Below are 13,122 nucleotides of genomic sequence, written 5' to 3' on the forward strand. Positions count from 1 at the left end.
GAACTTTATTTGTTAAGCACTTTAAAAACAACCAAAGTTGACCAAAGTGCTGTACAGGAGAATAAATGAGACATCATAAATGTAAACAGTGATGGTGATGATGAAGACCACTGTGAGGAAAACAGACAGTGATGGCGATAACACTTGAAAGTTCCTGTGGCAGATAACATGGACAAAGTCCAACGGCGACAAGCTTGATGTCAGGGCTGCAGACGCTCTTTCACACAGTCGTGCCCGGCGTTACACCACCTGTTGTTTATGAGCACAGCCAGTCCCCGTTCTTTCTTCATGCCGGTCGCGGTGGTGTCCCTGTCGGCTCGAACTGTCGGGAAGCCAGGAATGGTGACGTTGGAGTCCGGTATCTGCTCGTGTAGCCACGTTTGTAGGGTTTCAACCTCCTCTTCTTCATCTTCCGTTTAACCCCTGCTCTGCAGCCTCGCCGTCTCCTCAGCTCCTCCGGTATGGAGGGTCTCTCTCCAGTCAGGATGCTAGGGTACCTCAGGGCGATCATCTGGTCGCGGGTGTAAACAATGCGACTCGCCGTCGCCATGGAGACCCGTTATCCGTTACCGATTTGCTAGACTATCCAAAAAGTGATAGGACACCCCAATGAGATACCGAGTTTTCATTGGTCGGTTTGTCGCTGAAAAAGCGAAACCTCAAACTCCATTTGGGAGCTTGCTCCTTGTCGTTAGGGCTGGGACAAATGTATCGGGATTGTTGCAACATGGACCTTTTTTCTTGTAACACAGGAAGTGACTTACTGGTGCACTGTACTAGCAACTGTACTATCAACTGTACTATCTACCATTTGCTAGAAAGCTCAGTTCCTGGACCCGTTAGCTGACTGTACCCTGAGTGGGAGCTCAAAGTACTAAGAGAGTGTTAGTGTTTGTTCCCACGTAAAGCATGAGAGGAGCAGGTTAATTTGTAAGTAACGTTCTACATCATCCATCATGTCCACAAGTATTGCACACACCATCCATCAGTCGGACTTTGTTTATTTTGAACAAGACTTGTGTGATGTCATACTGTTGAAATAAATGAACTAAATGTTCAATATCCTTGCATTCATCTGGGTCATTTCTTTACAGCAGGATTGAATTAGTGAGAAATGAGAAGGCTCAGGAATGAATTACATACTCACTTACTGATATCCTGTTTCTCATGTCATTCTCTCTACCTTCAGTCTCCATTTTCCCTGTTTTGGGGAGTTTTTTGTATTAAATGTCCAATCTGTAGTCTCTCTTTGGTTAAATGCTTTAAAAGAGCTTCTGTAATTATAATTCTGTAATATAAGCTTGTGCAATAATTATGCAGTCCACCTCCTTACTGTAGTCTCAGTCTCTGTGATTTAGCTGAAAGCAAGTTATTGATGATGTGGCAAAATGTCAGATGATGATCAAAAGCCAGTAAGTGTTCCCTGATGTCACTTGAGGGCGCAGATGCACACAACATCCATCAGCCAGTAAAGGATAATCCTTAACATGACACAAAAAACAAGGCTTATCTTGTCATTATTGACTGTGTGAGGAACACTGAGTGAGACGTCCTTGAAACAAAGCAAACAGTGTCAGTGAGGAGGAATTCTGAAGGGGGGCTCTCAGTTCAATGAAACAAGCACAGTCTGTGATGAAAACACCAATTTTGGCACCAGCGTCACGTCTGACTCACTTGTGCCTCCCTCGCCAATAACTGAATAGTTAATGAAACGTATCCTTCCCGAGAGGGCCGGGTGCTAGACAAATCTGGGTTTGTTATCACTGCAGGGGCTGTTGGAAGAGCAAGGAGTGCTCAGAGAAAGGGGTCTGTACTTTCTTCTCTCTAATCTCTTTCCACAAGGAGCTCTGCACCTGCCAGTAAGCAACCTCTACCCTCAGGACTCGACACACTCTCCTTTTTACTTTCCTCTACTTCTGTCTGTCATTTCCCTTTTATAGAAATTTTTTTTTAAAAAAATGTTCAAACATTATCATTGGAAACCTTCTCAAGTGTCTCCTGGCATAAATGCTGTTTTTTAGCCTCTTTCCACATGAAATGTGTCTGGAACCTTTTTAATGTGACATCGATCATTAGCTGTGTCAATCCAAAGAACAGGGGTGCCCCCAGTACCTCACCTGCTGGAGTGTGTACAGAGCACGTCTCTTTACAGTCACAGGGTTCCCATACGTCCTGGAAAATCTGTAAATTTAGCTACTTTTTTTCCTGTCTTGGAAACACCTGGAAATTAAATCTCGACTGCTGGTTGGATAAACTTCTGTAGGACACTTCAAAACCAGTTTACTAGATGCACAGCGAAACAGACTTACAGCAATCTTTTTTGCAGTAAAGTTAATTTTTTCTGGAGCTGCGAGCAGAATTCTCAGAAGTCCAATATAAACGCTGTAGATGGTCATAGCCAAATGCATGCAGCTTATTAAAGCTGCAGTTGGTAACTTTTATAAGAATACATTTTTGTTATATTTGCTGAAACTTTCACTACATCCTGACAGTAGTACAGGACACAGATAATCTGTGAAGAAATCAGGTTCCTCTGGCTCCTGTTGGCAAGAGTCAGGGCCTGAATGAAAACAACACTGTCATATTTGCTGAAACTTTCACTATATACTGACAAAGTTATTTCTATAAAACTTAACTACTGCAGCTACAATGATAACATTTGTTGTTGCGGTTGATAAATACATGTACAGTGATGCTTATAGAATAAACGCTGACCACCTACCTCTAATGAGGTATCAGTAACACTGGGTATATCGGTAAATTATGATGGTTTGTGAAGTTCTTTATAAGTTCCCATATTGAATGAGAAAAACTTTGTGACAAGTCTGATCTGTGTGAGGCACGTCAAAGACAAATTTCCCATCAGACAATAAAAATGTCCCATTTAATATACACATTGCTGAATCCTGCTGTCAACCTCTCACAGACCGTATCTTGCCATCTTCTTCCTTCACCCTCCAATTCAACCTGCATTCTGGATTTACAATGAAAAATATGCAGGCATACAGTACACTGAGTTTTGAATGAAGCAGTGAAAAGTCTGAACAAGCTGTGAACCTTTTAAAGAGAAACAATTCTACAACCTTTTTTGTGTCTTAAAAATGTGTTCGATTAATTGGTAACATTACTTGTATAAAGTTGCATTTGTCACACTTTTACATGTGTGTTTGGGATGTGTATTGATCATGCCAACCTACCTTTTTTGCCAGTATGTACATAAAATAGGTCTTAAACAGGCTAAATTGGACCTGTTAAAACCCTGTATAAACAGAGGCTGAATATGAAATTGGCATTGACTAAATTTGATGTGAAGACCTTATGACACATTTCTAAGTAGATTTTAGTTAGTGTAATTAAACACGCTGAACCCTAAATGAAATGTGATGATCTAATAATAAACAGTTAAATGTGTCCTGATTCTGGAGAAGGAATCATCTTGTTTTTTTTGTTTTTTTGTGTGTGCATGTGTCACCTCAGGCACCATCTGTCATGGCCTTCCCTGCAACCACACCGACGGGCATGATGGCATATGCAATGGTAAGTCAGCTGGGACTGTGTGTTCAGCAAGATTTCTTCCTGACACACATGCACACATACATACAGACACTGCAAGAATGGAAGTAGAAGATTTTCTTATATGTGGATTAGTCGGTAGAATAATGTGCTTTAACTTATGATGAGAGAGAGAGAGAGAGACAGACAGACAGACAGACCTTTAATGAAGGGTTACTTGTTTTCTGCTGTTCAATAAAAAATACATATTTTGGAACAGTTTATTTAGCCTAGATCTTCCCACTACTGTCTGCCCACTAAGCTAATTTTAGCTTGTCAAAGTCTCGTCTTAGTCATGGAAGAATGTCATTGTCAAAACATTTTTTGTCATATTTAACTAATTTAACACTGCCCCAAACCTTATTTTGGAGGGCTTGTTTTGTTTGAGGCAATGTAATTTATTCATGCTGTGTTTTATTTTCTCCTCCATCAGCCTCCTCACATGGGCTCCATGATGATGACACAGCCCACTATGATGTACACCCAGCCTGTGATGAGGCCAGCCAACCCCTTCGGCCCCAATCCAGGTGCACAGGTAAAGGATGTCTACAGTCTGCAATGTCCCACTCCTTACACGCCTGGGCTCAGTGACCCAGCCTGTTTGAACAAGATAAACCTTTATGTGCTAGTCACTTCAGCTCTGATGGTCCACTTCCACTGTTCTCCCAGTCTCCTAGTTTAGCATAGAGGTTTTACTGAGTTTGGTGTACATTCTCAGGAGAAGTCGAGGAATGTCATTTTATGAGGTTAAATGAAAGTTGTGAAAGGGTTTGTGCTTTAAATACAGCTGCATGTATCCAAAGTGTGCTGGCAGTTTTTCTGTGAGAAATATGTTGTACTCACTGGAAATGGCAAATTCAACAAAAGGTTGATGCATCATATACGATATAAGCGTTTTTACTGTAATTCAATAGTTAATGAGTGATGTAGATTAGCTAGTGTTTTCTAACATTAGCTAACTTAAGTTCAGTCAGGATCACTTTTGTCAAAAGACACTTACATCCAGAAGCAGAATGTTATATTTAGCGGTATGGCTCTGTTCTGGGACCTCCTTGCCCTTCCACGTGCCTACATGGAAAACCTTAAGGCAGGGAGAGCACACCTCCCTGCCCTTCCATGTGCATACATGGAAAAGTTTAAGGCAAGGAGAGCGGCAGCAGAGAACCCCCACCCCCCCGGGTTCCGAACAGAGCAAGCATCAGTGGCAATCAGAAAATGACATTGATTAATTAAAGCGTTGGGCAGGACCTCGCACTCCTAGCAACTCGGGGCGTGCTGCGTCACGTGCCCTCGTAACACGTGCGGACCATAACATGAAAATTTCACGTAAATCAGCTGAAAATCGCCACCCAGCGCTTACTCCCTGTTGCCAGTAGGTGGCGCGATCACTATGTCTGAATATTGTCATTCAGACGTGTTCAGGGTGGGACTGTTATCAAACACGTGAAGTTTCATTGAGATTGGACCACGTACGCTGAAGTTATGAGGACGTGTTCAGGGTGGGACTGTACACTGAAGATATGAGTACTATTTGTTTGATGGCATATCAGTGGAATTCGACACAGTCAAAAATAGTACAACTTTTGATCAGCAATGTTTTTTAAATGTACTGACCAATTTTGACGTTAATCCGATAAATTCCCTTGTAGGAGTTTGTTGAACTACAACACTAATACACATTGAAAATCACTGCGAAATGGCGGAAATGACATGAATGCTTGACGATTCAACCTGGCCAAATTTGACAGCACACCACGGACACACCCTTTTAATGTACGTGCACAAATAACACAACTTTTAATCAGCAACATACTGACTATAATGATCAATTTTGAAGCAGAGCAGATGAATTCCCTAGGAAGAGTTTGTTCAAATACAACACGAAAAATCACAGAAAATGACAAAAAAAGGTCAAAACTGGCTGACTGACACGGACACGCCCTTTAACGTACATGCACAAATAGCACAACTTTTAATCAGCAACATTTTCTATCTGTACTGACCAATTTTGAAGTAGATCCGATGAATTCCCTAGGAGGAGTTCGTTCAAATACAACGCGAAAATTTCACGGAAAGTGAAAATGAAAATCAAAATGGCCAACTTCCCGTGGGGTTTCGGGTATGGGTCCAAGAGGTTTTTTTGTACGTCGCAGCATGTTACACGTGCCAACCAAGTGTCAAACATATCGGTGAAACGTGGTGCTGGGGCTGCTTTTTTTTTTTTTTTATCCTGTAGGGGGCGCTACAAACACGATTTTTGGTATGTGAGCTTCAGGCACCAGTCTACACGTACCCTGTGAATTTCATATTTATAACTATGATTATTTACCATGCCACCAGAGTGCCATCTAGTGGCGGATTTTTTTTGTCCTTTTAAAGTGAGCCTCAGGGAGCCATGGGCAAGCATCGTACCAAGTTTCATTTTAATCACACGTGCTGTTGCAGAGATATAAACTTCTTCATTTTAAAGAGCGCCACCTAGTGGCGATGACCTGAAATTGTGCACGATGCCAAAAAGGACATGAGTAACTATGGACCGAAGTTTGGTGACAATCGGACATAGCAATGTGGAGAAATCATCAACTTCCAGCAAAGATAGGCAGGCTAAAGCAGCTTAAATAAGGCGCCATAAATGATATTTGCCAACTGGATGCTTGAGGGAATCAGCTGAGCTGTCAGCTGACTGTGTATAGTTTTCCAATAAAAAAAAAGTCATCTGATGTTCTTTCTGAGGCTTGCTCAGCGTGAAGCCAACACAGAAGTGTGCATGCAGTCTCTAATGGCCAGCAGGGGGCTAGGTTTATTTTCTGATCAGACACCTGTAGTGTCTTTTTCTCTGGAGTTCCTCTCCTGTTCTGCTTTCATCCTCTCCTGCGTCCTCTGTGACTCAATCACCCGCAACATGTAGTCATTCTAGTCTCAGCCCTGCACCACGGAAGGACGCCTTCGCAGTTATTTCTACAGAATTTCTTATAGAGCATCTTTTAGGTACAGCTCATCCTCTGTGCGTGTGTGTGCTTAATTGCAACTTCAGGTCCCGAGTGTGTCAACAGAGCGCATGTTTAACTACACATTGTTTGAGCCGCACTGGCAGTTAAACATCTGATTTTGGTGCCAGTCACACATTTTTCTGTGAGATAAAATACAACTTCATTAGTTTAAATGTTGCATGGAACTGTGGGATGGCATTATCTCCTTTCCTTTGGTAAAGGGTGCTCCAGTGTATCCTATGCCAAAGGAGATAGGAAAGGAAGCATTGAAGCATCTTTCTTAGGATGTAGAGAATTCAAACAGCTCTTTTCTTGGCTGCTACTGAAATACTTCCCTCCTTTAGGAAGCTTCCTGGACAAAAATGGCTATTAGAACGCAGCCCAAGGCTCACAGGATGAATATCACTGGGGATCTGAGAAATAGTAGCTCTTTTTTACAATGCAAGCTTCACAAACCATCTTTATTTTGCCTTGGTGGAGCACTTTACCTGATGTATTTATTGTTAGATTGTAGACACATTACTGGCTCTACAACTTTTTTCCATGTTCCAACAAAAAAGCTGACAGTTTTTTTTTCATCTTTCCAGATGCAGTTTATGTAACCTGCGGGACCAGGGAGAGTCTTTCCCGTTTGAAGACGATTCACGACAAAGTCAGCTATCCAAGCAAACCTGCAGTTTGCTCCTAACGAACTCACCTCTCTCTGAGAACGAAAGGCCCAAATAAGACTTGTTGAATAAAATCACGGCGACCGGGAGCCGCTTCGGCAACCTCTGATAGGCATCACAGTGGACATTGTGCCCGTCTAGTCATGTCTAGGTCATAGAAGGAGAAGAGTGCGTGCTGCCATTCTACAATCACGTGGATGGGGATCAGCCCCTACTGTAACCTGGACTAAGAGAAACACAGCAACCCGATGGGAGAGCTTTCTAACATCACTGTTTATGTACCTGGGTTGTTGTCATTGTTTTTTTTTGTTCCTCTTTCTCCAGGTGAGGCTGTGAGAGTCACTTCTTTTTCATTATCAATCACAATTACCGTCTTAAAGCATCCCCAGATTAGGAAAACATTTGCAAACACTTCTTCATACTACACTTTTGTTTTCTTTATTTTTTACGTATTGTTTGCAGTAGACATTCCTTGTGTATTGTTTGTATTTATTTATGATTACCTACAGAGGATGACATTTAAAAAGAAATGTAACTAGTCACTGGCCTACTCATTGCGGAAGGTCTTCAGGTTTATACATAGGTATGATTGATTGTAGAATTGGATTTTGAGTGATTGAGATGATTTTTAAAAAAAAAGTTAATATAAAGTTTAAAGAGATGACACGTTTTGCTGTTGGGGCACTAAATATTCTCTGTACTCGGATGATGCCTTGTGCTGTTAGCTGTGGCTCTGGGGGGGGGGGTCACACTGAGGATGTGTGTGAACGTAATAATTCATAACAAATAGGCAGGGGTCGATTTCTGTGAATTTGGAGCAGGAACATTTTTCACATCAGCAAAAAAAAAGCACTACATTTTGTGATTGAGGCGGCATTGCATTGGAAAGGAATCTGCATTTATGCTTCTGACGCTTCTGGCATGCCATTTATTCTTACATTTAACAAAGCTGCTGGCTGCCCTTCGCCAACGTGAATGTGCGGGGGTCCCTTTCATGCTCAGATCATGTTTCCTTAGGCGAGCACATGGAAGGGGGTGGGGGCACAGGGAGGAGGCATCGGGTGTAGGTTCAGGTCAGACCGGTAACATAGGGGTCGGGGTGGGCGGGGGAGTCTAGTTGTGCAGGAGAATGGAGCACTGTTGATCGGTGTTTTGTGTATATAAAACTAATCCTGCCAGTCACAGGAATGGGTGGGTGCAGGTATGAAAGATGGTCTGAACATAAAAGCGGCCCTTAATTCATTAACTGAGCATATTTTCTGCATCGTCCCTGCAGATTATATTTTTGTTTGTTTGATTTTTCCAATAAAGTGCAAGCTTCCACACTTCTTCAGCTCCATGTGTATTTCATACATGAAAATCGCTCACCTTGGGGGGGGGGGGGGGTGTAAGTACCAGAGGTTGGACAGATTGCGAACAGGTGCCAGAAGGGAGCGCGAGTGCATGGAAATGGCGCGAAGGGCCTTGCATCACCAGTTTCTTTCTGTGGGGTCGGGGAATACCATTATCTGATTGGTTTACAAGCAGTTCGCTTCACTCGTGTTTTAATATTTTCTGCTATATCTAAGAGTTACCCAGGGGCTCTGTTGACATAGGCTTAGCTAACGTTAGCTACAGCTTGATGAACTGAGTCATTGAACACAGCAGGAGAGAACGCAACGTTAGCCAGCTAAAGCTAGGGTGGCCATTTCCTTCACATCAAAAAGGAGGACACTTTGCATACACGGGGACACGCAAGCAGATATTTGTTTGGTATGATCCGGTTTTAAATTTTAATGTTTTTCCAGCAGATTACATAAAGGTGCATACACATACCACATAGCTAATAATAAATATAATAGCTAACGTGCCCTTCCAATTCAGATTACATAGGTCTAATAAACATCATACAGTAATGTGTCAAAAGGCGACCTTTTTAGTTATTTTCTCAAAAGGAGGACAAACGAGTGTCCGCTGGACGGGGTTTAAAAGCCGGACGAATGGCCACCTAGCTAAAGCTCCGGTGGAAAATGATTAGCTAACGCTAGCGTTAACGTTAGCCTAACATTAGCTAGATATTGTTACTAAAGTTAGCTGCTAGCTTGTATAGCTAATGGTAAATCACAAAAAAGAAATAATAAAATGTATTAAAATCTGAATGACATAACATTGTATTGGCTGTCAATCATGATGAAGAGTAGACAAGTTAAGTTACAGCAGGTCCACCATCTCTTGTGGGGGTTATGCATTAAGCCACATTGTGCCTCATACTGTAAATGTTAGCCCCAGTGACAGGCTGGCTGACAATGGTTAATACTCAGTGAGGAGGACATAATATTTTTGACTCATGGCTGAAGTTAAGTTTCTCCAGCTCTCCCCAGGTTGGCAAAAGATGCATCTCAAAATGAATCAGATTGATGCTTTAAAATATGGAATATTCAAAACTTTCTTCCAGGGGAACATGGCCCCGGACCCCCGGACAGAGGTAATATCCTTCTCACCTTTTTTACCCCTGACCCGTTTTCATGCCTGTGGCTTTTGCATATTCTCCCTGTGTGTGCATGGGTTTCTCCTGCGTGCTTCCTCCTGTAGAGCGAAGACCTGCAGGAAAAACGGTTAATTGGTGACTAAACTCTCGTAGGTATGAGAGTGACCATGAATGGTTGTTTGTCTCTGTATATCAGCCCTGTTATGAACTGGTGACCCATCCAGGGTGTACCCCACTTCTTGCCCAATATCAGCTGGAAAGAAAAAAGGTTTTGTGCACTGAATGGTAATATGTGGTTTAAAGCTGCAGTTGGTCATTTTTATTAAACTATAAAACAGGCCTGAACGAAAACAACCATCAGAGCCAAGAAAGATATTACTATACTATACTGTGTCTAGTATACTGAGACTCAACCGTCAACTATATTCAAGCATCCAACCCAAAGTATCTTTATATCTGTCTTGGCTCTGATTGGTTGTTTTCGTTCAGGCCCGGTGGATTTTTACAAATGCACGAGGAAGAGAATTCCACAGATTTTATGTCTCATACTTAGACTCCGTAGATATGAGACATCTTCATGAAGCATAGGCTCATGAACTTAGAAGATAGGACAGGTCCTTTAAATGTCTCTGAGGGGAGGTCAGTGATAGGGGAAAATGTTTCATCAATTGTTTTATTATATAGACATCAGAATGTCTAAATCGAAAAATTCCTGCTTTTGGTGTTCACATGATATCACAGACATGTTTTAACTCCACGGCTGCAGTCCAACAGTCAAAGAAAGGACATCAGATGTCATTTCCTAAATACTTCTCCTTGATGTCATGATGTCAAAAAAGTGTGAAAAGATATGAAGGAGAACTCAGAAGGACTTAGACCATCTGACTACATTACAACCTGCAGACACTATATAAACAGAAATGCATTCTGAACTCAAATAAAAATAGCCCTTACAAAGCTGCTCCAATGATAAAGGATTGGTAAATGGACCTGTACTTGTATAGCGCCTTTCTAGTCTTCTGACCACCCAAAGCACTTTTACACTACGTGCCACATTCACCCTTTCACACACATTCACTCAGATGGTAAAGTCCATCGAACAGAAACTAACTCATCTTCCTCAAGGATTCTTCGTGATGGGGTGGCAGGGGATCGAACCAACCACCTTCCGATTAGAGGACCACCCGCTCTTCCTCTAAGCCACAGCTGCCCATTGCACTTCCATTATGCTGGGAAGTTGTGAGAGACAGATTTTAGAAAGAAAGATTGTTATATCCTGACTTCCTACATTTCCCATAAGCAGTGATGGGAATAACGGCGTTATAAATAACGGCGTTACTAACGGCGTTACTTTTTTCAGTAACGAGTAATCTAATTGATTACTCTTCCCATCTTAATAACGCCGTTACCGTTACTGCCAAACAATGCGGCGCGTTACTATAATTGAAGCTGTTTTTTTTAATCAGACCAACTAGATCTTTTTTTTACTGTTCCTCCTTGGTTAGTGGGCAGTGCACAAGACAAGCACATAAATGCTGACGATTGGCTGAGGTTGAGTAAAATTTCATGGTAAGCCAATCAGAGGTAGAGTTGGGCTGGTGTTCGAAAGCACACATAGTCCGACACACAACGAACAACACAAGCGAGTCAGTCAACAAGAGACAGGTATGGCGAGTTGTGCTGCATCTTATTACATTTGCACTAAAAAGAGTGTATATATTGTTTGAATACATTTTTGGTACATTGCTTAAAGAGCATCATTTCATTTAGATTTATTTGTTGGCTGGCTGCAGCCTCTTGAAGTGAGATTGTCAATGGCCATTTTTATTTTTATGGAGATGTATTTTTTATTTCTTATGTATTACCTGTTTATATTTGGATTCCTTAGTTTTGCTATACATTGTACTTTTCAGTTAGATTGAAAACACCTCATATTGTTCCACTTCTTTTTCAGGGAAGAAAATACTTGAAGTACAGTATATCTACCAATTGTCTGAAGTTTTGTTTTGTTTTATTTGCACTACAAAGAGTGTATAGATTTGTTATTTATTTTTGGTATACCGTTAACAAGCATAATTTAATTTTGCCCAGTTGTGGCCTGTTGAGGGACAATAAATATCAAAAGTTCCAAAACATCTATTGTGTTATTTGTATGGATCCACTATATGAACATAATATCTACATACATGGCATTTGATTGGAGGCTAGTCTCACTTTGTCCCACAGCAACATTAAAATAGTTTAGATTTGTGTACATTGTTTCTGTTAATAATGGATTGTATTAAGTGTCCATCTCATTATAATATTCAGATTTATCATAAATAATTGAACATGCACATGTATTTTAAGTTCCGTTAAAGAGGGGTGGAGGTGGGGTCACATTTGAGCATTTAAAAATTGACTTGAAAGTAACGCAATAGTTACTTTCTAAAGTAACTAGTTACTTTTATAATTTGTAACTGACTTTTTGGAAGAGGTAACTAGTAACTGTAACTAATTACTTTTTAAAAGTAACTTGCCCAACACTGCCCATAATCCAATCTAAAGCACATTTTTGTTAGTTTTGACTTTCACTATATTCTGACAGCAGTACATGAGACAGATAATCTGTGAAAAAATCAGTGTTCCAAAACATCTGTATTTGAAACCTGGGAATGAGACTCAACAGTCAACTATCTTTCTCAGCTCTGATTGGTTGTTTTCGTTCAGGCCCAATGGATTCGTACAAATACCACTGGGAGCGCTACAACAAGCCAGAGCAACCAGATTTTTTCACAGATTATCTGTCTCATGTGCTACTGTCAGGATATAGTGAAAGTTTCAGCAAATATGACAAAAAAGCAAGTATTCTAAAAAAAAAAAAAAAAAAAAAAAGACCTACTACAGATTTAACACCCCCTGTTTAAAGCGGGCTCTCTGTTTACAGTTAGCATCTCCCAGCAACATTCAGGAATCACTGGGCGTTGAATTTATACAAAGCAGGCAACAGGGTGATACAAGTGGTGAGGAGTCCCACCCTTCATCATTATGGAGGCCTATGCTGCTGAACCCACAGGTGCAGTAGCTCATCCATGTGCAACACACACATACACAGAAGGAGCTCAATATAAAAGCTACATCCTGCTTGGCAAAGCCTCTCCAGCAGCAATAAGAAGACTCTTTGTTGTGCTGCCACTTCCCCTTATTTTGGATGCAGCAGCAGAAAGATGCGTGTGTGTGTTAGCGCTACTTTCATGATAGAATTAACTGGCGGGTTAATAGAAGCCTCACTGTTGAGTTGGGGCCTTCCTTTTCACAGCTATCTTCAGACAGTTAACCTTACTTAACTATTCCTTCCTTTCCAAAGATGAGATGGATGGAGAAGAAACAGTACATCAGTCTTTGGTTAAAGACTGTTTCCTCTAGATTAAGATTCTCAGGGAAACTGAAAACTAATTTCTGATAA

At 41.2% G+C, this 13,122-nt stretch overlaps 1 protein-coding gene across 14 annotated transcripts in view; it reads left to right on the top strand.

The window, feature by feature from the left end:
- Positions 1-8,538, top strand: part of picalma (phosphatidylinositol binding clathrin assembly protein a) — a 42,516-nt gene extending 33,978 nt beyond the window's left edge. For 9 of the 14 annotated variants that reach the window (XM_051401541.1, XM_051401543.1, XM_051401546.1 and 6 more), the window contains 3 exons: positions 3,466-3,537; positions 3,986-4,087; positions 7,130-8,538. In XM_051401541.1, coding sequence (XP_051257501.1) covers positions 3,466-3,537; positions 3,986-4,087; positions 7,130-7,144 — 189 coding nt within the window. In that variant the 3' untranslated portion in view covers positions 7,145-8,538. The remainder of the gene's footprint in view (positions 1-3,465; positions 3,538-3,985; positions 4,088-7,129) is intronic. The other 5 variants (XM_051401544.1, XM_051401545.1, XM_051401549.1 and 2 more) reach the window with 1 other exon arrangement.
- Positions 8,539-13,122: the final 4,584 nt, after the last annotated feature.

The sequence above is a fragment of the Dicentrarchus labrax genome, unplaced genomic scaffold, assembly GCF_905237075.1.
Source record: "Dicentrarchus labrax unplaced genomic scaffold, dlabrax2021, whole genome shotgun sequence".
NCBI lineage: Eukaryota > Metazoa > Chordata > Actinopteri > Moronidae > Dicentrarchus > Dicentrarchus labrax.